The 22,458-nt window shown below is 43.4% G+C and overlaps 1 protein-coding gene across 1 annotated transcript; it reads right to left on the bottom strand.

Moving 5' to 3' along the window:
• Positions 1 to 59: 59 nt before the first annotated feature.
• Positions 60 to 22,033, bottom strand: CD40LG (CD40 ligand). The gene is made up of 7 exons (XM_075573240.1): positions 21,422 to 22,033; positions 19,207 to 19,344; positions 16,134 to 16,179; positions 14,193 to 14,252; positions 7,712 to 7,774; positions 7,305 to 7,364; positions 60 to 3,599 (listed from the first exon to the last, which is right to left on the bottom strand). The coding sequence occupies exons 1-7, from the start codon at positions 21,578 to 21,580 to the stop codon at positions 3,226 to 3,228; spliced, it is 900 nt and encodes a 299-aa protein (XP_075429355.1). The 5' UTR covers positions 21,581 to 22,033; the 3' UTR covers positions 60 to 3,225.
• Between the last annotated feature and the right edge of the window lie 425 nt (positions 22,034 to 22,458).

The following is a 22,458-nucleotide window of genomic DNA, read 5'->3' as shown; positions in this document are numbered from 1 at the left end:
TTCACAGCAACTTGCAGAACAAAAACACCACGTCTAGCATATAAATAGTTTAATGGCAGATCTATACAACAAAATATAACATTCATTTAAATGATACTCTTTAAAATACAAAATAAGAATACCAGTCGGTGGAAGGCTTGTGGTTGAGTTCTGTACATGTATATGAAAACGTGATTACTTTGTAGCTATATATTTTGCTCTTCTGAAATTTACGAAGGCACAGGTCCACCGAAGGGCACTTCTTTAACTCCACTATCCCGATATGGACCTACGGGGTCTTATTCCATATACAGTTCTCCAGTCCAGAAGAGTTTAGCTGCTTTTAAAGGTGCAGTTCCACGTAGTCGGACAGTTGAATTTCTTAGGGGCTTATTGGGAAAGTTTTTGTCAATCAAAAGATTCCACTTATCCCAGCCTGTCCTTATCAGAGAGCCAATAAAGATAAGGAGGGGGGGGGGGGGAGGGGGGACTCTGTACAAGCACTCGCTGATCACACAGTGACATCACACAGAAGGGAGCAGCCCAAGAAAATCACACCCCTCCCAAGTCTCACTTGAACAAATTATATAAAAATACTTCTAGGTTTCACATTTGGGTAAAAAAAAAAGTATTAAATACCCAGACGGATTGCCCCATGGTACAAAAATCTTCAACAATAGCTTCAAAGCCTCTTGTGTACGGGCTTGTTACAATTTGTATGAACTAGAGTAGTTTTTGTGTGCTTTTCAATGATCATTAATCTTCCTTCCTGCATTGGCTTTGGATTTTGGATTGCAGCCTCCCTCCAGTGCTAAATCAGTTACAAGGTTTCAAAATATAACCAGTGCTAAATCAAATGAAGGCTAAGTATTTAAACTTTGTGTAGAGACCCCAACGATAATGGGTGGTCTACAACAGGGGTGCTCAACTCCAGGCCTTAAGACCCCCCCAATAGCTCAGGTTTTAAGGATATCACCGCTTCAGCACAGGATTGTTGAGCCACCTGTGCTGAAACAGGGATATCCTGAAAATTTTGCCCTGTTGGAGGGATCATGAGGACTGGAGTTGAGATCCCTTGTGCTAAGCTGTTTATTCTGGGTGTCGCTCGCTGATCCGGTGGTAACTGCCATTGATTTGGATGGCAGTTAACGCCGGGTCGGGGTATGATACCTCGCATCACGACTTGCAGCATCCTGGCCAATATGTGCTGTGCAATACAATGAGTACAGTTCTTTTCGCTGGGAACACGACATATCCCGGTTATGTCCCGGCTAATAAGGGTTTTGCTATGTACTGAAGGACCATATCAAATAAAATACACATCTACCGTTGAAAGAACATTTAAGTATGAGAACATTACGCATACATTTATTTCACATACAATATACATTACTATTAATAAATTATAAACTGTACAAAGTTTCTCTTTCTGGTCTATTCACTGAAAACTGTTGATGTAGAAGATATCTAAGAAAACATTTTGAATGATAAATATCATATTAGCCTAATTTAAAAATAAAAATAAAATAAGACTGGTCTTTCATCTACGGGGGTTATTCATTCTTAAACTGCGATAGTGCCGATCGGGGCACTATTTCACTGAAACTCCTTGATCAGCATTATCGCAGTTCAATTAAGAAAAAATTTCTCCAATCACGTTAGTGCACTTAACGTTGGGTTACAAACTCATGTTGACCTTATTGGAATCCCCATCAGAGTGACATCGGGTTACAGAACAATGTCTCTGATCCCGGTACTGATCACAAGTCAGGGCTTGGCTTCCCACCTGGGTAAGGAAAGTGACGTGTCCAAGATAATTGTTCTTTTGTTTACATCTGAAATGGAACTGCCCTTTTTAGCTTATGTTCTAGTGTTTTCTATTTAAAAATATATATATATATATTTAAAAATAATGGGAACATAAACATGATCTTTAATGGGTTTTCCATCATTCTTCCAAATTATTATTTTGACCGTAAACACTGCTGAAGAATCCATGCAGAAAGGGGGAGGGGGGGGGGAAACGATGTGTTTGGTTATGGATGGAAATGAATTACAAATAAGTTAGTCGCCACTTGAGAAGTATCTTCGAATGTTAAGTCTCTTGTGTTTTCAACAGGATGATCCTGACGAAGGGGTGTATTCAATAAAGTGCAATCTTACCAATTCGGCGCTACCCCACGGAAAACCCCATGGACTTAATTAGGCCTTTTCATGTGATAACTTTATTGAAAATGCCCCAAAGTCATTAATTATCATTATTATTTCCTGAGTAATGAATTCTTGGGCTTATATAAAAAGAAGGAATTATGTTCATTTTTTTTTGAGCTTTTCTGAGAAGGGCACCATGGGAGGGAGAATCTTGAAATCTGTTTAACAACGATCTAAAGCAGGGGTGGCCAACTCCAGTCCTCAAGGGCCACCAGTAGTCAATGATTGAGCCACCTGTGCTGAAACAGGGATATTCTTAAAGTCTGATCTGTTGGTGGTCCTTGAGGACTCCAGTTGGCCGCCCCTGATCTAAGCTATTAGGCTACTGAAGAGTTTATTTCCATGTAAGAAGTGGTGTTTGATTTAATGTCTGTACACACGTTTCAAACCCAACTTCTCAGACTTGGGGATTATGCATTAAGGACGGGGCAGGTTACACGGGTTTGAAATCTGAACTTGGCAAGCTGCGAGGTTTGTTTGGAAGTTGGAGTCAACCTTCGGTACACCTGCGAGATTCAAGCCAAAACACAAGAGGTTCGTACTTTTTATTATTATTATTATTATTATTATTAGATTTTTTTGAAACTGGGCAAACTTTAAAAACTTGAACGTATGTGAAAAGTTTCATTTTTTTTTTTTAAAGTATTTTTTTTACAAATCCAACACGTGCCCATCCGTCATTCAAATGTAATTTAAAAAAAAGTGAGGAAAAATAATACAATGTTGAAATAAATTAACTTTTTTCACATTTGTGTCTCAGCCCCCCACCCCTCTCTCCATAACCTGACGCAAATGCTGGTTAAACATCAAGATGAACGCATAAGCTACATGATATTGCAGAGTAAGTCTGTGTTCAAACTCCTGGTTGATAAGCTCTTGATGGAAATGTGTTTTCTGTTAAATAGAACCGTGAAAGAGGAAATGATAAAGGTAAACTTGAATCGTGGGAATATGCTTTGTTATACAAGGATGGCAATGCATCACGTGTCACAGTTAGCGTTCTTCACAGTCTAGTCTTACAGTTCGACAAGTTTCTCAAAGCCTAAACATGCCAAAGTACGTAAATCCAGGGCTGTAATTGACTCGAGATGAATCGGTCACGTTCACAAACAGCTGATCGTTGTGCCTGAGCGTAAACACTCCTCCCTGTTGGATCGAATGCAAAGCGCATTCTGCCGTCGGTGAGATGAAGGTATTTGCTCCTTTTACCAACAGTTTGTCAGCTTCAGGTGGTCTACTCAAAAAAATGTATTGCACAAACGGTGCACGGGGAGATTGTGTTGAATTCATACAAAAACTGACTTGAGCGTACACATAATACACTCCAGGGGTTTCCACTCTTAGTTTACCATTGGCGTAGGTCATCTGGTCGAGCATAGATGAATAGCCTTTCTGCATCCATTGTAAAACTGTGGGGAAAAATGATGATGAATTATTGAAAATGTTGACCACAACTGGTATTACAATGAGTACCTTTACTTCGTTACAAACGAAGAATTATTATTTTTACATTTTTTTTTTTAAAAGGTGCTTTATCAAGAAAAATACATTGAGATAAAATAATGAAACTGGGCTTGACAAAAACTGGACCCCAAAACAAGCAACAGTACCAACATATTTCCCATTCTTCTTGTAACAGGGACTTATCCCTGTTTACATAAAGCAGCATCAGAGCTCTGAGAATCCAACAGAGCGATAGTTGATTGCAGCCACTCAATTAGCTAGTCTCCACCTGGACTAATGAGAGCTCTGTAAAAAGCCTCATGTGAGACACAGGTGTGAGATTCATTAGCTCACATTTGTGCTGACAGAAGGAGAGCAGAGAAGCCTGCACACAGACACTGTTCTTGAGCACAAAGACTGTGCTGAGATCAAGACATCCAGGCACCCAGAGACCTATATTTCTTGGACACAGAGGACCCAGGAACCTGCCAGAGACTGACATGGAGGGCCACTTGCTTAAGGTTCTTCCTGAGACTTTGGGGTGATAGGCTGGTAATCGGAATATCCCTTCAGTCCTGCAGACAGGGTCTGGGGAAGTAAGTTAACCCTTACAAATGGATAGGGGTTTGTTATTTTCTTGCTTTTGTATGTTTTGCCTGGATAAAGGAACAGGCTCAATAAAGCCAAGATATAATTTCACCCTAATCGGTCTCCATTATATGAACCTCTGCACACATCTCTTACACTGCCCCATCTTCGGATCTTCGAAGTTCATATGGTGCATTATCTATAAATATGTAGATGAAACATTAAGGGTTAAATCCATAGTGCTCCATTCCCTGACATAATGTGACATTAAAAATAAAATAACATGCATCTTCAAAGTGCAATAATGCCATGTTAAATCATGGTTTCCCCCAGGAAACAGCATTGTGGTAACTATAACGGCCAGTAGTGGTAATTATGCAAAAGTGGCGTATATCCACAAAGGTCTGTTGAGGTTAAAGCCAGAACTTAACGTTAAGTTGGTTAGCACAACCTAAACTTGCGTTACATCCGGACATAGTTTAGGTTCCGGGTTGGTTAGTTTGGGTTCGTGTAATGGCGGCTTAAATGTCCCACGGGCTAATAGGAAGCCATGATGTCATCCCATGTGGCTTCTTATTGGCCCGAGTGATCAGGACATTTAAAAACCTTGAGAGGGATACTGGCACCCCCTACAGAAGTAAGTATCTCGGTAAACCGGGGGGTCCCCAGAGCTGAAATCAACGAGGTTAAGCTCCGGAGACCCCCTGTTTCCAACTTTAACAATAAAACAAGGCAGCTGGGGCAGAACCTTTAACAGGCATACTTGAGGGACATGGCCCATATCACCACCAATTTATTACATTGGATGCTCACTTCCATTAAGAAATGTTACCTATAAATACCCTATAGTTTTATCACACGCTACAGAATCAGTTTGCACAAAGGACATTCAATCGCATTTTGTAGCAACTTGCAGGAGCCGAGGCCGGTACCACACAATCATCTCAGGAAACGTTTCTCAGAACAATTTTTCTCGGCTTCAAAATTACCCGTAAATCCAAGTGTTTGAAAAAAAAAAACGAGTGCGTTATCGTTTCTCATTTTCACAGACTCTGCAAAGCTGGGTAACTGGGTGTTACTTTCCGTCGCTCTCTTCCACTTTTGCCTTTGTGCAGTCTTTGTGTTTGACGTGGTTTCCTTACCATTTGTGGCATCAGAAACAAAGTGAAAAAGCCACAACTTTGAGTCTCTGCTAGTGATATGTTTGAAGACCTCCCACTGACATGGCATGAATTAAAATAGATGTAGCGTCTAAAAGAAACATCTTTTGAAACTCAAATGTGGGCTTAACAAAGCCAACCCCTCCCCTCACACCCCCTCTCCCCCTCAATCTTTTCCAGATATGCTACTGGGATACATTATCACAAAATGCCAGCACTCACAGGGTAACCAAACCTAAAAAATGCAAACCCTACTCAAAACTAGATTGGCTATCCCTTGAGTCCAGGCGAAAACTATATTTTTTCTGTCTTGACTTCAAATACTTTCTGGACAAACTACCCCCCCCACCCCCCTTCCTGAACAAGCTCCTCACCCCTATCACACCCAGCACTTATCACCTGCGGTTTGATGCCAAAACAAAGAATCTGTCCGCTCCTCCTTCTCTTACTGAGCACCTCACAACTGGAGCAACCTACCAGAGACTCGAATCTGGCACCAGTCTAAATTCTTTCAAGACTTCAGGTGTCTAACATTTTAATCTGGTCTGTAACTGTTACATACGCCCATAATCATATATTATCTTCAACTGTGCATGCAATGTCTAAATACAATGTATAACCTCTTGCCTAGGAAATACCTGAAAACGAAAGGTAACTTAATGTATTACTTCCTGGTAAAACATTTTATAAATAAACAAGGAATGACCTAACTTTGCCCCGGTTTGGGGGAGGTGGGGTTCGAAGGAGTTCAAAATATTTTTTTTTTCAATTTCTAACAATAGTTTAACTAAAACATGCTAAGTTGCTATCTGTTCTCGCAACTGTGTGACCCATACATACCCCCCCAAACCTGTTTGGCCCCTGCTCTTGGCCTCCCTCACCCTCCCTATAACAACTACACTCTTCATCTTCACTGTCCTGGGACGCCCGTCTCATCCGCTGCTTCCTATCTGCCATCTACAATTTTTCTAAGCAAGTCAGCCACTGGGTGTTGGACCTGCTAAGCTATATATCTGGCATGTGACATCATACTGGTGACCTCATAATGAGTTGCAGACATTTTGTACAGCTGAGACTTTGTACAGAAACATACCTAAGAGACACCCCCCCTCACCCCCGAAAACCCCATCTACTCCCTTCCTTTTTATTCTATTAGACAACATGCCAAGTTTGGTGACTCTAGGATTAAGCTTGTGAACTTGTATAGCCGGAAAACAAACTTTCTGAATTATAGTGTAGATAAGAACGTACAGTATGCCACAATATACTCAGAGATAATACAAGACCTGAATTCAGAAATACTGTGCCGCCATAATCATACATGAATGAGGGAAATTGCCATACATATATTTGTTTTAAGAAGGTTCCAGTTGGGGGGCAAAACTTCTAGCAGGATGTATGCGGACTTAGAACATCGAAGCCTGGATATTTACACGCTACTTCTGAGTGCTGGTCTTATATAATCACTGACAATACAGGCTCTTCCTAAACACAGATGCTGCTGCCATGCGTGGTGGCGGCACCAAAGGATTCATTCTACGGGTTTGTTCCATTTAGAAGCGTGGACCCCCCACTGCTCCATCGTGGGAGGCACTGCCCCCCAGCACCCTCAACCTTTTGCTTGTTCTTGCGCGATGCTGAGGACAGTAAGTCTTACTACATCCGTACGCAGTGGAGATGTCTTCCCGTGTTGGGGAAGAGTTCATCAACATTCTCAAGCACGTGGAAGATGTCATCCTAGCATTTACCTGGGAGCACTGTCGGGTAAGATCAGAACAAGAACTGTCTTCTTGACCTTTCCAATTACCCCAATGTTTTTATTGTCGATGGCTAACGAAAGGATCTGGTTCATATTTGAAATAGAACACTGTCAGGTCTGCCTAAAGTGAGTATTGTTACTTCCAAGTATAGTATCATTCATACCTTCTTTGCTGCTGGATTGTTGTCCGACAAGATGAGCTGCCACTGGGGACGTCTCTTTCTCTGCAATTAAAAGAACGCTTAGTAACTTAACCACTTCAGTGTTCAACATACAGTACGGTAATAATGCGGTAACACAATACATAACTGCAAGTTTTTCCCCTGTACGAAAAAAAAAACAAATTTGCACCAATTTTGCATAAAGCATCAAATATGCATTTATAGACTCAGAGGTGTGAAACAGGATGCAACTCAACACCAGTTTTGCTCCCTGTCGGGGTGAGCAGGTTATGAAATGACTTGTATAAAAAAAAAAAGTAGATAGAACTGCATTTATAATCAAAGCATCTTTGAAAATAAAATATTTGATGAAGAAATGCATCCGACATCCGTGTGATAATATCTCTTACCTTCCTTCTGCTCGCTGGATTTGACTCCCACAAGAGGGGCTGCAAGGGGTGACCTGTTTTTCTCTGTAACAAACAAATAAACAAACAAGTTGTTTAGTTGTGACACCGGGTGTCAAGATGACAATTATATTTGTGCAGACTTGTGAGATAAGATACTCAAATATGAATTAATAATAATAACATGTTCTTGTATAGCGCTGCTAGTTTTATGTAGCGCTTTACAGAGACATTTTGCACGCACAGGTCCCTGCCCCGTGGAGCTTACAATCTATTTTTTTGGTGCCTGAGGCACAGGGAGATAAAGCGACTTGCCCAAGGTCACAAGTGGCCGACACAGGGAATTGAACCAGTCTCCCCTGCTTCAAACTCTCAGTGCCAGTCAGTGTCTTTACTCTGAGCCACAAGCACGATGCAAATTGTGTTGGGAGTTACAGCAAAAGCCATTTTCATGCCAATGGTCTCACTTTTAATTCTAATCTGATCATTTGCTTCACAATTATGTTTAACGGCTTTTCACTTTCCGATCCACACGCAAAACACGTGCGCGCCGCAGATTATTGAAAACATTCTGCTTTATCTGATGACTTACAGCAAAGTAAAGGAGAATACTCGGGGGTTCGGGCTCCGCTGCACGGTAAAAATAAAATCGAAAACCATAACCTTTTATTTAATAGGCCGTCAAAAGTTTTTTTTTTTTTACAGGAATATTTCTGTAAAGGAGAAAACTGCTGAGCGTTTTCAAATGAAGCATGCCATCCGTATTTAAAATATTCATATGTATAGAAACACTTGTGGTGCATTGACATGTCTCAGTCAGGTCTGCAACCCTGTCTTTCCACATTATTGATTAGCAAACACTGCAGCAGGGGGTTCTGGGTAATAACATGCAAATAAACACAATGTCACTCTTTACTTCTCATCCATTTTAACATGGAGCCCTATAAGCATAGCCTTGCCGCATTACACAGCTGTTCAGCACAGCCTGGGTTAAAGAAGTGCAGAGCCAGTAAACCCACTCACAGACAACGGTGGTGGATTTTTGAAACATTTTTTTTTATCCACCATAACTTTTTTTAATGTTTACAGTATGTATAGAAACAAACCCAGAATAAAGGATTGGAACACCCCTTAAATCAGCATCCAGGTTGCATTTTTGCTTTGTGTATTTATTTTGTTAAGTTATAGGAATGAAGCGGGGGGGTCTTCGGAGCTGAACATTGTTCATTTCAGTTCCGGGGACCCTCTGCTTCCAGAGAGACTTACTTCTGTAGCAGGGTCAGTATCTCTGCAGGTAGCAGCCTGTTGGAACTAACATAATGGCGACTTTAAATGTCCTGCGTGACGTCATCCCTTGCGGCTTCCGATTGGCCGATGTGACGTGGGACATTTAAACACGAAGGAGATACCGAAACCCCCTACAGAGGTAAGTATCTCGGGAAGAAGGGTGTCCTCGGAGCTTAAATTAATGCAGTTCAGCTCTGGAGACTCTCTGCTTCAATCCTATAACTATAAATAAATAAACAAAGCAGAAAATGCAACCTGGAGTTCTGCTCTAAAGCGGCTCTAAAACTGGTATTTGGTGACAGAAAATATCTTGTTAAGTTGCCATTGAGTGACCTGTGGAAACAGTATGATGGCATGCAAGCACTGCAACTGTGCCTACTCAGCAGGCACTGTACCTTTTTTTATTACCATGTACCTATTAAAACCAGGTGTACCTGTTGTACCTATTTCTGCCTGTCAGCTAAGCTGAGTGCTCCATTGCCTGTCTCCCATTGGTTGAAGCTCTGAGCCTTCAGCTAATTGCAGCAGCTAGAAGATCAATGACTGATTTGATAAATGAGCAGCATTTTAGAAGGACATTATCACATATATATATATATCTTATACTATATTAGTGAAAGCACTGTATGTTTGCCTGCCTGCCTGCCTGCCTGCCTGCCTGCTGGATGTCCGGTGTCCCTAGGGGAAATCTCATTGGTCCCTTGGGCCGCCCCCGCACACCTCTCATTGGCCTGAGGCGGAGTGACGGCCCAAAGAACACACAGGGACACAAACACACACACACACGCACGCACGCACGCACACACACACGGACACACACACGGACACACACACACACTCACACACACACTCACAGGGACACACAGGGGGGGGGTGTACATTAGCAGCATGTATAACCGGGGGGGGGGGGGGGGGGGGGGGGCCCCGCGCCCCCTCACATACCCGCCGGTCCCGGAGCCTCCGCCTCTTCCTCCCCGAAATCAGCCTCCACCACACCCGCGCGCACCTCCTCCTCTCCCCGTGTTTCCCGCGCTTTCAGCCCCCCCCCCCCCCCGGCGCCGCTACAGTCAGCGGAGGAGCGAGTGCCCGGGACACAGCGGGGGAGCGGCCACAACAAGCTGCCTCCCGCCTCAGTTCCACGTGGGAGCGGCCGGAGGGGTGAGGGAGCTGCCGGACGGGTGAGTGAGCGGCCGGACGGGTGAGGGAGCTGCCGGACGGGTGAGTGAGCGGCCGGACGGGTGAGGGAGCGGCCTTCACCCACCCCTCACCCCCCTTCAAATCACCTCCCCTCCACCCCCCCCCCCCGGCGCCGCTACAGTCAGCGGGGGAGCGAGCGCGCGCCCGGGACACAGCGGGGGAGCGGCCACAACAAGCTGCCTCCCGCCTCAGATCCACGTGGGAGCGGCCGGACGGGTGAGGGAGCTGCCGGACGGGTGAGGGAGCTGCCGGACGGGTGAGTGAGCGGCCGGACGGGTGAGGGAGCTGCCGGACGGGTGAGTGAGCGGCCGGACGGGTGAGGGAGCGGCCTTCACCCACCCCTCACCCCCCTTCAAATCACCTCCCCTCCACCCCCCCCCCCGGCGCCGCTACAGCCAGCGGGGGAGCGAGCGCGCGCCCGGGACACAGCGGGGGAGCGGCCACAACAAGCTGCCTCCCGCCTCAGATCCACGTGGGAGCGGCCGGACGGGTGAGGGAGCTGCCGGACGGGTGAGTGAGCGGCCGGACGGGTGAGGGAGCGGCCTTCACCTCCCCTCACCCCCCTTCACCTCCCCTCACCCCCCTTCACCTCCCCTCACCCCCCTTCACCTCACCTCACCTCCCCTCACCCACTCCTCACCTCCCCTCACTCCACTTCCCTTCCACCTCCCTCCACCCCCCCCTTCACCTCCCTCCACCCCCCCCATCACCTCCCCTCCACCCCCCCTTCACCTCCCCTCCACCCCCCCCTTCACCTCCCCTCCACCCCCCCCCCCTTCACCTCCCCTCCACCCCCCCCCTTCACCTCCCCTCCACCTCCCCTCCACCCCCCTTCACCTCCCCTCCACCCCCCTTCACCTCCCCTCCACCCCCCTTCACCTCCCCTCACCCCCCCTCCACCTCCCCTCACCGCCCCTCCACCTCCCCTCACCGCCCCTCCACCTCCCCTCCACCCCCCTTCACCTCCCCTCACCCCCCTTCACCTCCCCTCACCCGCCTTCACCTCCCCTCACCCCCCTTCACCTCACCTCCCCTCACCCACCCCTCACCTCCCCTCACTCCACTTCCCTTCCACTTCCCTCCACCCCCCCCTTCACCTCCCCTCCACCCCCCCTTCACCTCCCCTCCACCTCCCCTCCACCCCCCCCTTCACCTCCCCTCCACCCCCCCCTTCACCTCCCCTTCACCTCCCCTCCACCCCCCCCTTCACCTCCCCTCCACCCCCCCCCCTTCACCTCCCCTCCACCTCCCCTCCACCCCCCCTTCACCTCCCCTCCACCCCCCCTTCACCTCCCCTCCACCCCCCCTTCACCTCCCCTCCACACCCCCCCCCCTTCACCTCCCCTCCACCCCCCCCCCCTTCACCTCCCCTCCACCCCCCCCCCCCTTCACCTCCCCTCCACCCCCCCCTTCACCTCCTCTCCACCCCCCCCTTCACCTCCTCTCCACCCCCCCCTTCACCTCCTCTCCACCCCACCCCCCTTCACCTCCCCTCCACCCCACCCCCCTTCACCTCCCCTCCACCCCACCCCCCTTCACCTCCCCTCCACCCCCACCTTCACCCCCCCTTCACCTTCCCTTCACTCCCCCCTTACAACCTCCCACCACCTCCTCACCACCTCCACCCCCCTTCCCACCCCCCTTCCCAACTCCCCACCCCCTTCCCACCACCCCCCCCCCTTCCCACCACCCCCCCCCCCCTTCCCACCACCTCCCCCCCACCCCCCCCTTCCCACCACCTCCCCCCCACCTCCCCCTTCCCACCACCTCCCCCCCACCTCCCCTTCCCCCCCTCCTTCCCACCACCTCCCCCCCACCCCCCCCCCCCCTTCCCACCACCTCCCCCCCACCCCCCCCCTTCCCACCACCTCCCCCCCCTTCCCTGAGGCGGAGTCACGGGCCAAAGGACACACAGGGACACAAACACACACAGACACAGACACACACACACGTAGACACACACACACACACAGACGTAGACACACACACACGTATACACACACACACACACGTATACACACACACGTATACACAAACACACACACGTATACACAAACACACACACGTAGACACAAACACACACACGTAGACACAAACACACACACGTAGACACACACACACATAGACACACACGTACACACACACGTACACACACACACACACGTACACGTAGACACACACACGTACACGTAGACACACACACACACACATGTACACGTAGACACGTACACACACACACACACACACATGTACACGTACACACACACACACACACACACATGTACACGTAGACACGTACACACACACACATGTACACGTATACTCACACACATGTACACGTACACACACACATGGAGACATACACACACACACATGTACACATACACACACACGTATACACTCACACACGTATACATACACATAATGTATACACACACACACACATGTATACACACACATGTATACACACACACACATGTATACACACACACACGTGTATACACACACACATGTGTACACACACACACACATGTGTACACACACACATGTGTACACACACACACATGTGTACACACACACACATGTGTGTACACACACATGTGTATACACACACATGTGTATACACACATGTGTATACACACATGTGTATACACACACATGTATACACACACACACACATGTATACACACATACACATGTATACACACACACACACACACATGTATACACACACACACACGTATACACACACACACACATGTGTATACACACACATGTGTATACACACACAAACATGTGTACACACACACAAATGTACACACACACACACACACACACACACTTATAAACACACACACACACATACAATGTATACACACAAACATGTATACACACACACAAACATGTATACACGTGTATACACACACACGTATACACACACACACACACAATATATACATACACACAATGTATACACACACACATGTGTATACACACACGTGTATACACACACACACGTGTATACACACACACGTGTATACACACACACGTGTATACACACACACACACGTGTATACACACACACACGTGTATACACACACACACACGTGTATACACACACACACGTGTATACACACACGTGTATACACACACATACGTGTATACACACACGTGTATACACATACACACACACGTGTATACACACACACGTACACATACACACACACACACATGTATACACACACACACATACAATGTATACACACAAACATGTATACACACACACACCCCAGCACCACCACCACCACATCAGCACACCGGTATCCCATGCCCCCCCAGCACACTGGCATTCTCGGCTCCCCACCATTCCCAGCCCCCATCAACACCATCAGCACCCACACATCGCCACCTTTGCACCTCCCCCATCGGCACACCCACATCCGCACCCCCACATCAGCACCAAACCCTCCCAAATCAGCACACCAATACAATCACCATCAGTACAGCCACAGCAGCACTACCACCGCACATGGGCCGCGTGGACCACTCCCCACCCAAATGCCACACCCACACCACAAACATCCCGGGCAACGCCGGGGCTCTCAGCTAGTATATATATATATATATATATATATATATATATATATATATATATATATATATATATACACATATACATACACACACACACACACACATGTAAAATAACGATCTTTGCATATAATAAACTGCATATAATAGCAGGCGCTCACTCGCATGTAAGCTCCTGTATCCCACAGAGGAGGAACTAAAGCGCACCTATTCTAATCTGCCCGGTGCTGGAGGGTCTGAGAATGTTTCTAAGCACCTAGAGAAATATTTTGCATATGACTATTTGACATTAAGCTTGTTGGGTGTCTTAAACACCCCCATTACAAATAACACCTTTTTGTGTTGAGAATTCAAACATTTAACCACACATTTCACTTTCATTCTTCATGGCATGCTAAGAATATAATACCTTCTTTTGACTTTTTGACTTTCTCCCCTTCACGATGAGCTGCAGTTGATCCATTTCCCTCTGCAACGAAAATTATGTGTTTCTATCATCATTTAGCTTTTGAACACATTATGCCTGTTAGGACATTGCAAACAAATATATATATATATATTATATATATAATCTCATATACACATCTTAAAACATACCTGCTTAACAAAGCATATGAGTAGCTCTGTGGCCGATACTATACACCTTAGACATAAACCTTGGCCTCTTGCAGACACACTTACCAGAACGCCCTCCTACTGTCTCTGTACCCTTCTCCCAATGCTTTTGTTTTTGGGCGACGTCGCGTCGCCGGCACTATAAGCACGGCCTTATGTGTTATTTGTATTATTTGTTATTTATTGGATTGTCATATGTATTACCGCTGTGAAGCGCTATGTACATTATTGGTGCAATATAAATAAAGTTATATATATAGTCAGATATATATATATATATATATGTATGTGTGTATATATATATATATATATATATATATATATATATATGTGTATATATATATATATATATATATATATATATATATATATATATAGCAGAAAATAGCCGTGTTAGTCCAGTTGCGATAGTGCAGAATAAATGCGTTCATTTATTCTGCACTATATATATATATATATATATATATATATATATATATATATATATATATATATATATATATATATATATATATATATATATATATATATATATATATATCGGACATATGCAGACCAGCTGCTTCTTGAGGGAAAAAATTAACTAAATGTAAACTCAGAGCAATTTGCAAGCAAAAATTCCATTGAGTAAATAAAATAGTTTTGCTCCAATATACAATGTGCCCCCTTCTGATTAATAGCTACTACCAGAGAGAATGAACTGTACCCAAGACAAGACAATATTACATTCTTCTTCCACCACAATCTTTATCAACTCATTTGTGCATGTAAAAATGTTTTATCCCTAGAATACACCGATTAATACAAGAAGTCATTATTTCACAAATGAAGAGAACACCTTTCCTTATATACGTCAGGAACAACAACGCTAAAATAGCAGAAGTGCCAAAAAACTATGCTATCTACAGAAAACACATTGGGGCAATCGTTACAAATAGCCAAGTTACACCCCCCCCAAACCCCCCCCCCCCATATCTAAGTGGACCAAGTCTGAAACTGTATGGCTGTACGGCTGTCCTGTCCTAGCATCTGCCATCAATGATCACCATTAAATAGAATAGATATACATGGAGATCGCAGTGATACAATACTGAAGGAGCTGCTGTGAATTACAATGTGTCAACTAATAATTCCAGGGGATTTCACTCCACACCATACAGGTGAAGTCATATTAAGAGGTTACCAATGCCTACAGTATCATTTTGTAAATATTGTCAAATGTAATGATTTGTAGACAAAGGAATGTCAAAAATCTATATCTCAATCTTAACATGTTTAAATATAGTTCCTCATTTGTAGTGAATTTCACAAAGATGAGCTCTTCCATTTGATCCGATTCCTACCACCTACAGGTGCGGTATTAGGGATATCCCTGCTTCAGCACAGATGGCTCAATCAGTGGCTCAGCCAAAGACTGAGCCACTGATTGAGCCACCTGTGCTGAAGCAGGGGTATCCCTAATACTTGACCTGTAGGTGGCCCTTGAGGATAGGAGTTGACCACCCCTGGACTACTAGAATGTATAAAAAGGGATGGCAGAAGATTTTCTAATTTATCATTACGTTTGCGTCTCCGTTGAGTGAAACGCATCAGTAGACACCTGTATTGCTGACCTGCAGCAGCGCATGGTTTGAACCTATTGTTGAAGTACTCTGTCATGTTTGCATGAGGTCAGCTAAATGAAAACATCTACAACAAGCTACATAACCTACGAAAGAACTAAGAGGAAACATACCTCTCAGCATTGCGTGCGTTTCTCCGGATACATCCATTTTTGTGACCTAAATAAAGAAAATGTATTTGTTGATGCAAGTCACAGATACACACCCACTGTATTACAAACGCATTGCGACACATATTTATTATTCTTTGGTTTTATTACATGCAAGAAAATGACATGAATAATGTATAGGTAACCTTGCTGTTTACATTATGAGATCGAGCTATACCCATATGGCAATCTACCACTTAGAAGTCTATGGAGTTGATGTATCAAGGCAAAAGTTGAGTGATTGGTACGGCTGCACGAGTGGCTCAGCGCTGACTCTGTAAACAATTGCACTGAGGTTGAAGCAGGGGTGCCTGAGCCACTGAGCCACTGAGCCACTGAGCCACTGAGCCACTGATTGAGCCACCTGTGCTGAAGCAGGGATATCCTAAAAACCTGAGCTGTTGGTAACTCTTGGGGACTGGAGTTGGCCAGTGTGGTACTACTTGAGATCTAGTCTTTTCGGGTGGTACGAGTGTGTCACCAACTTACTGTATTTTTCCGCTTTAATTCCATGTGTCGTCTTTTTTTTTTTTTTTTTTTAAATGCTTGTCTGATTTAGGATTTTGTAAAATGTTTTTTTACTTCAATGACAGTAAAGATCTAGCTCAGAGATGGAACTTCCACCTCTGAGATTTCTTCTGTCGCCGAAATACTTTCCGGTCTGGTTTTCCTTCTCTCTTCCATCTCTACAAACCTGATTCATAGAATGTTCCAGCAGTTCTAGAACGTTTGACAAGGTTCCAACCCTGAGAGTCACTAATTCCTACCATGGAGTCTGTGTATCAAGGCAAATGTGGGGCAATTATGGGAGGGGCGGAGGGGGGACACGACTGGGACTTATCAAAGAACAAATTCAATGGGATTTTTTTCTTTGATACCTATGGGGCCAATTTTGCTGCCCCACAATTTCAGCACAAGCCGGTGTAATAACATAAAATAAGACACCAAAAAACGTTTGTTTTGACTCAATTTTCTGCTTGTGTTCAATGTAAGAAAGTGTTTCTTACATTTAACACACATCGATAGCCAGAAACGTTTACGCCAGCACAGACCTGGTCGGATCTTTTTGATGGAAATACAAGATCAAAATTGACGCAGGAAATGCAGCGTTTTGATCCATCTCATTGTAATCTGGGTGTTATGTAACATCTCCCTGACAGCCCCCAAAATCGTAAGGGATCACACAGCACAAAAACTTGCAGCAAAGACCTTGATACATTGACATAGAGTAGGAGTGGCTGACGCCAGACCTCAATACCCCCAACAGGTTTTCAGGATATCCCAGCTTTAGCACAGGTGGCTCAATCAGAGGCTCAGTCAAAGACTGAGCCTTTGATTGAGCCACCCGTGCTGAAGCAGGGATATCCTGAAAATCTGACCTTTGGGGGGGGGGCTTGAGGATTGGTGTTGATTGCAGTCTAACTCAGCAACATACACCAGAGTTGCATTATAATGAACAAAACAAAACACTTGGCTTTTTCACTCTTGGATATCATTTTCATCTTGTGTCGCTAGTCTCTCTGTCAGTGGTTCCAAACTCCAGCCCTCAAGGATCACCAACAGGCCAGGTTTGAAAGGATATCTCTGCTTTAGCACAGGTGGCGCAATCAGTGGCTCAGTCACTGAGCCACTTGTGCTGAAGCAGGGATATCCTAAAAACCCGACCTGTTTTGGGGGATGTCTTGAGGACTGGAGTTGAGAACCCCTGACATAGAGACTAGCGACACAAGATGAAAAAGACACCATTTGCGTCCATTTTTCTCCAAATTTGCCATGATACATCACCTCAAATATCTGTGCCCGATATTTAACTCCGCATTGTTCTTGCAGTGAGAGGTGGCAGATTCCTTCTGGGTCACGTATTCTGCACTTGCCCCATTTTATACCTAAAAACCCTTTCCGTGCATCATTTCATTCATGATGTGCATTTGTTGACAACCTCGTGTACCGTTTTAGGATCTGCATTCTTAAACCCTTCAGCGCTTAGGGAGGACCCCGGCAGTGAAAGGGTTATGAGGGACATGTCTCTTTAGAATACAAATAATCAATTGCAAAATTCAAACTCCCAAGATGCTTTCCCCCCCCCCTTTCAATTGCAGGATTACGGCAGCGAAGACTTAACTTAAACACATTTAAAATCGACTCATTCAATTGTAACGTGAAATTAAAATGTAAATTTCAATTTCATTCTTGTTCTGCGTGGAAACTTGAGACACTGCAAATCCACATCTACACAACAGACACAGCCAACACAACCTTAAAGAACGGTCTGATGGCGCAATATTAACAGGCTGCTTTTTAAATCGAGTAAAAATCATTTAACTATTAAAACAATATTTTAGTTTTTTTTAAGTCCATGGATTAATGCATGTATGTTTAATGAAAAAATCTTAATAAAATTTTTTATTTTTATTTTTAAAAACCCTAAAAAAATACTTTGACAATATTTTCAGAGACCAACCTTGTAAACGTGAAGGAGCAATACAGCAATATTCTACATGTGTGTGTTTTTAAAATAAATTAGTTCTGTAGTATTAGATAATACTTACTTCCTTTTTCTATTTTTAAATTCAACTCTTAATGTCATTTTTAGTGAGTTTTCATATACTGCGCATCGTTTGATTTATATAGGGGGTTTTAACACACTTTGTAACACTTTTCTGTTTGTGATAATGTGTTGCTAATATTCCCAGCAGTTTGAGCTGCAAACTGTAACAATAGATAATGTCACTTTAGTAATAAAAGGATACATTGTAGCTGCTGAGTTACACTGGCTGAAGAATTGATCTGAAAGGCAGCCATTTAATGAACCCTGGGAAGCAGGATCTTTGGGAGAACAAATCAAATCAATCGGCAGTTTAGGTAATACCTTTTCAATAAAGGTAATCAAAGGCTGCATATATTAAAACAAAAAATTGTAATTCCTCTTTAAATTGTTATATTCCATTCTGCAATGGAAAGAGTAAAAATAAGGCAAACCACACGCTGTGTACAACCTCCTCAACACCCCGCAATGCAAGTCAAAAGGGTAACTTACCTCCGCAATAAGGGTGCGCATTTTGGATATCACCTCCTTGCAGTTTAATAACGTCGGATCGATATCTCCTCCCTTCATACATTTCTGTATTGTTCTCAGGAACCGGTAATCATCGGTGAAGATCTTTTCCTCATCAAACTTATTAAAACAATGAAAAAAAACAAAAAAAACAACAAAGGATGAATTCTTGTGTGTGTTGCTGCGGGTACATACAAAGCCCCGGGAAGTGAAGCGGGACCATTTGGGATTATTGATCTGGGGCTCCAGGCTGCATCACTTGGGTAAAAAATATAGGGAAAAAATAAATAAAAACTAGCAGCAGATTGATCAAATAATAAAATGAAACATGGAACGCTAAGGGGATTCAGACAGGCTTGGGATAGACATACGGCGGGTCCTAAATACGAAAGAAAGGGTCTGCGGTTTTACAGCAGATCGGAAAATAGACAGAGAAGGTGGGCGCAAAGTGATTCGTATCTGTCGTCAAATTCTCTGATTTTTTTTTTAATGTTTCTGAATTGTTTCTTCTATAGATCTGGTGTTTTCTTGCACTAGTTTTGCCGTTGGCGCCCGATATCTGCACTGAACTTCTTCTACACTGAAATCTAATTCTCCGTCCATGCCACATATTAGATATTTCCTCTATCAAGCTGCCAGCACCACACAGCCATGTATATATAATTTAGAAGTCTTACGTTAACGTCACCCACATTTTATTCATCTGTAAGCAAGGTTATAATAGAGCATGATAGGTCACTTGAAAGCAATTTGTGAATTTGTTACATGGTAATTGATATTAAATTAGAGGGACCCTTGATACAATGTCAGTGACTGCAATCTCATCAGCTGCATTGGCCACAGATAAGAGACTAGTGTTCATCCACACATTCTTAAACTTGGATCTAGAATCTTAGAAAGCAACAGTTACAGGTCTGTAACTGTTACATATGCCCATAATATATATTTTCTTTACCTGTGCACGCAATGTCTTGTATATAATGTATACCCTGTTCATTTATGTAACTGTATTTGTAACCATGTATTATTTGTCTTAACTCTGTGCCCAGGACATACTTGAAAACGAGAGGTAACTCTCAATGTATTACTTCCTGCTAAAATATATTATAAATAAATAAATCAGACCAGCCGAGAGAGGGTAGGAATTTCAGGAAACAAATTGGTTCCCCCTTTAGCTGGTACTTGGTTTGATTCTGCTGAGGTGCCATCTCTAAAAATGTTTCCATGTATTTTTTTTAATACATTTTTTCCCCATCCATTGTCCGGTGTTTGAATGACCAATATGGGTTGTTACGGAGCGATCTGGGTAATAATTATTATCCGAGCACCATTCTACTAATCTTAGTAGCAATCCTCACTGTAAAGTGGTCCACTGTACAATATTTGTGGCAATGCTACATTACAGATACTCAACATGTCAGGCAGTATTTATCAATAACACGGGTGAATTAATGTCTACGGAAAATGTAGTTGAGGACATCATGATGCTAAAACACCAGTGATTAAAAACCATCACGCACAATTTTTATCTGGACCCTTAACAGGTTGTGATACTGTTATTGGGAAAACCTAAACATATACATGGACAGTTTGCAATATGTTGAGACAAAACATTGTCCCATCACCAAATCTCTGCAGATCGAGAATGATCGATCGTGTGCAATATATTTATTTATAATTTTGATTTCCTTTTAAAATATAAGGAAATCCATTTTTTTTCCCACGCTAATATAATTCCTTGAACCCAAGAAAGTCATTACTACAACTGTTTCATAATTAGCAAAAACAAATAAATGCACATTTTAGACTTGTACTTTGAATAAAAAAAACGCCATTTAGGTTCCATTATGCAAGAAAAAAAAGTTGTGTTTTTTATTCCGTTGATGATCAATCGCTAAGAAAACGTTCAACGTTGCATTCAACAATATCCTTCCTACTTCTGAAATGTTTCCATTATTACCATCATTAAATCAACAAATGCATAGTTATCTTGAGTACAGTACTATAATGACATAATGAGATGCCCACAAATATATATATATATTTTTTTTTAATTAACGTAATCAGCAATTGAATGAATTTCTATCAGTATTTCTCATTTTATTTTTCATATAATCTTTCTTTTATGAAATACCTCTTATTATACTGAAAATATATATACTTTCAAGAAATTCCGACCTGTGAGCAGCAGACTTACCTTATCCAACCTCCGGCAAAGATAAAAACCAAAAAGTGCAGTCCCGATAATTTGTGCCACAAAAAATAGAGTGAAAATGCACATGGTCATCTTCATTTTAATGGGTGATCCCGGATAGGACGGGTGTCTCGGAGCAGTTTGATTGTAAGCGTTATTCATTATTTGGTATAATAGATGTGTCCTCTTTGACTTTGACACTCTGCAAGCAGCATTCAAACTGGTACTTGTCTAAGACTGCAGTGCAGTTAAAGCACTCTCCTGAAACCTACACTTCCTGGAAAATGTCCTTTGTAGTGTGATATCATATGCGCTGTCATCACCTGTAATGCATCATACACCAGAGTTTTTGAATAAGATTCCATGGTGTCTCTGTATCAAGGAAAATGTGTTGGGCACATACCATATATCTTGGCTTTATTTGCATACGACAGCATCAACTAGCAGTAGGTTGGTATCAACACAGCCAGATGGGTTTATGCCCCCTCAGATATAGCTACGGTTTTGACACTAGGAAAAGAAGGCTAAAGTGATTGGGATAGACAACGAATTTGATACTTCACTGGGAGTTAGGGATGAGGTCAAATGTGCCTGTATTGTAGTTAGAAGTATTCATTTTGATTTCTGTGTTATCTCTTCCCTAACTCCCACTAACACTTCAGGGTAAAAATAACTAGTTTAGTGACAATTTAAGATCAACGTTGACTTGATGCATCGACCTCCATATTTTTCTCAACTCCTAAATAGTAAAAAAAATAATAATAAGGTTACGTTATCGGTAGTAACTAAATGAACCCCCAAAGTGTTGTGGGCTCCACTGGCAGTGATATGGTTAGAAATATCATATTGTTACCTTCCTCCTCTTTAACCTACAATATCCTCTCTGAATACTTCTCCTTACATTGAAACATAGAATTTAACAGCAGATAAGTGCCCCGTGTCCCACCGTGTCGGCGCATTTCTCTATCCACCGTACAACCTCAGACCGCTTGATCCTGGGCTATTTATTGTCATATGTCTATCCCAAACATGCCTGAACT

This window comes from Ascaphus truei, chromosome 16 (assembly GCF_040206685.1).
Source record: "Ascaphus truei isolate aAscTru1 chromosome 16, aAscTru1.hap1, whole genome shotgun sequence".
Classification (NCBI taxonomy): Eukaryota; Metazoa; Chordata; class Amphibia; order Anura; family Ascaphidae; genus Ascaphus; species Ascaphus truei.
Note: the sequence above shows the minus strand (reverse complement) of the source record. Positions and strands in the feature narration are given on the sequence as shown.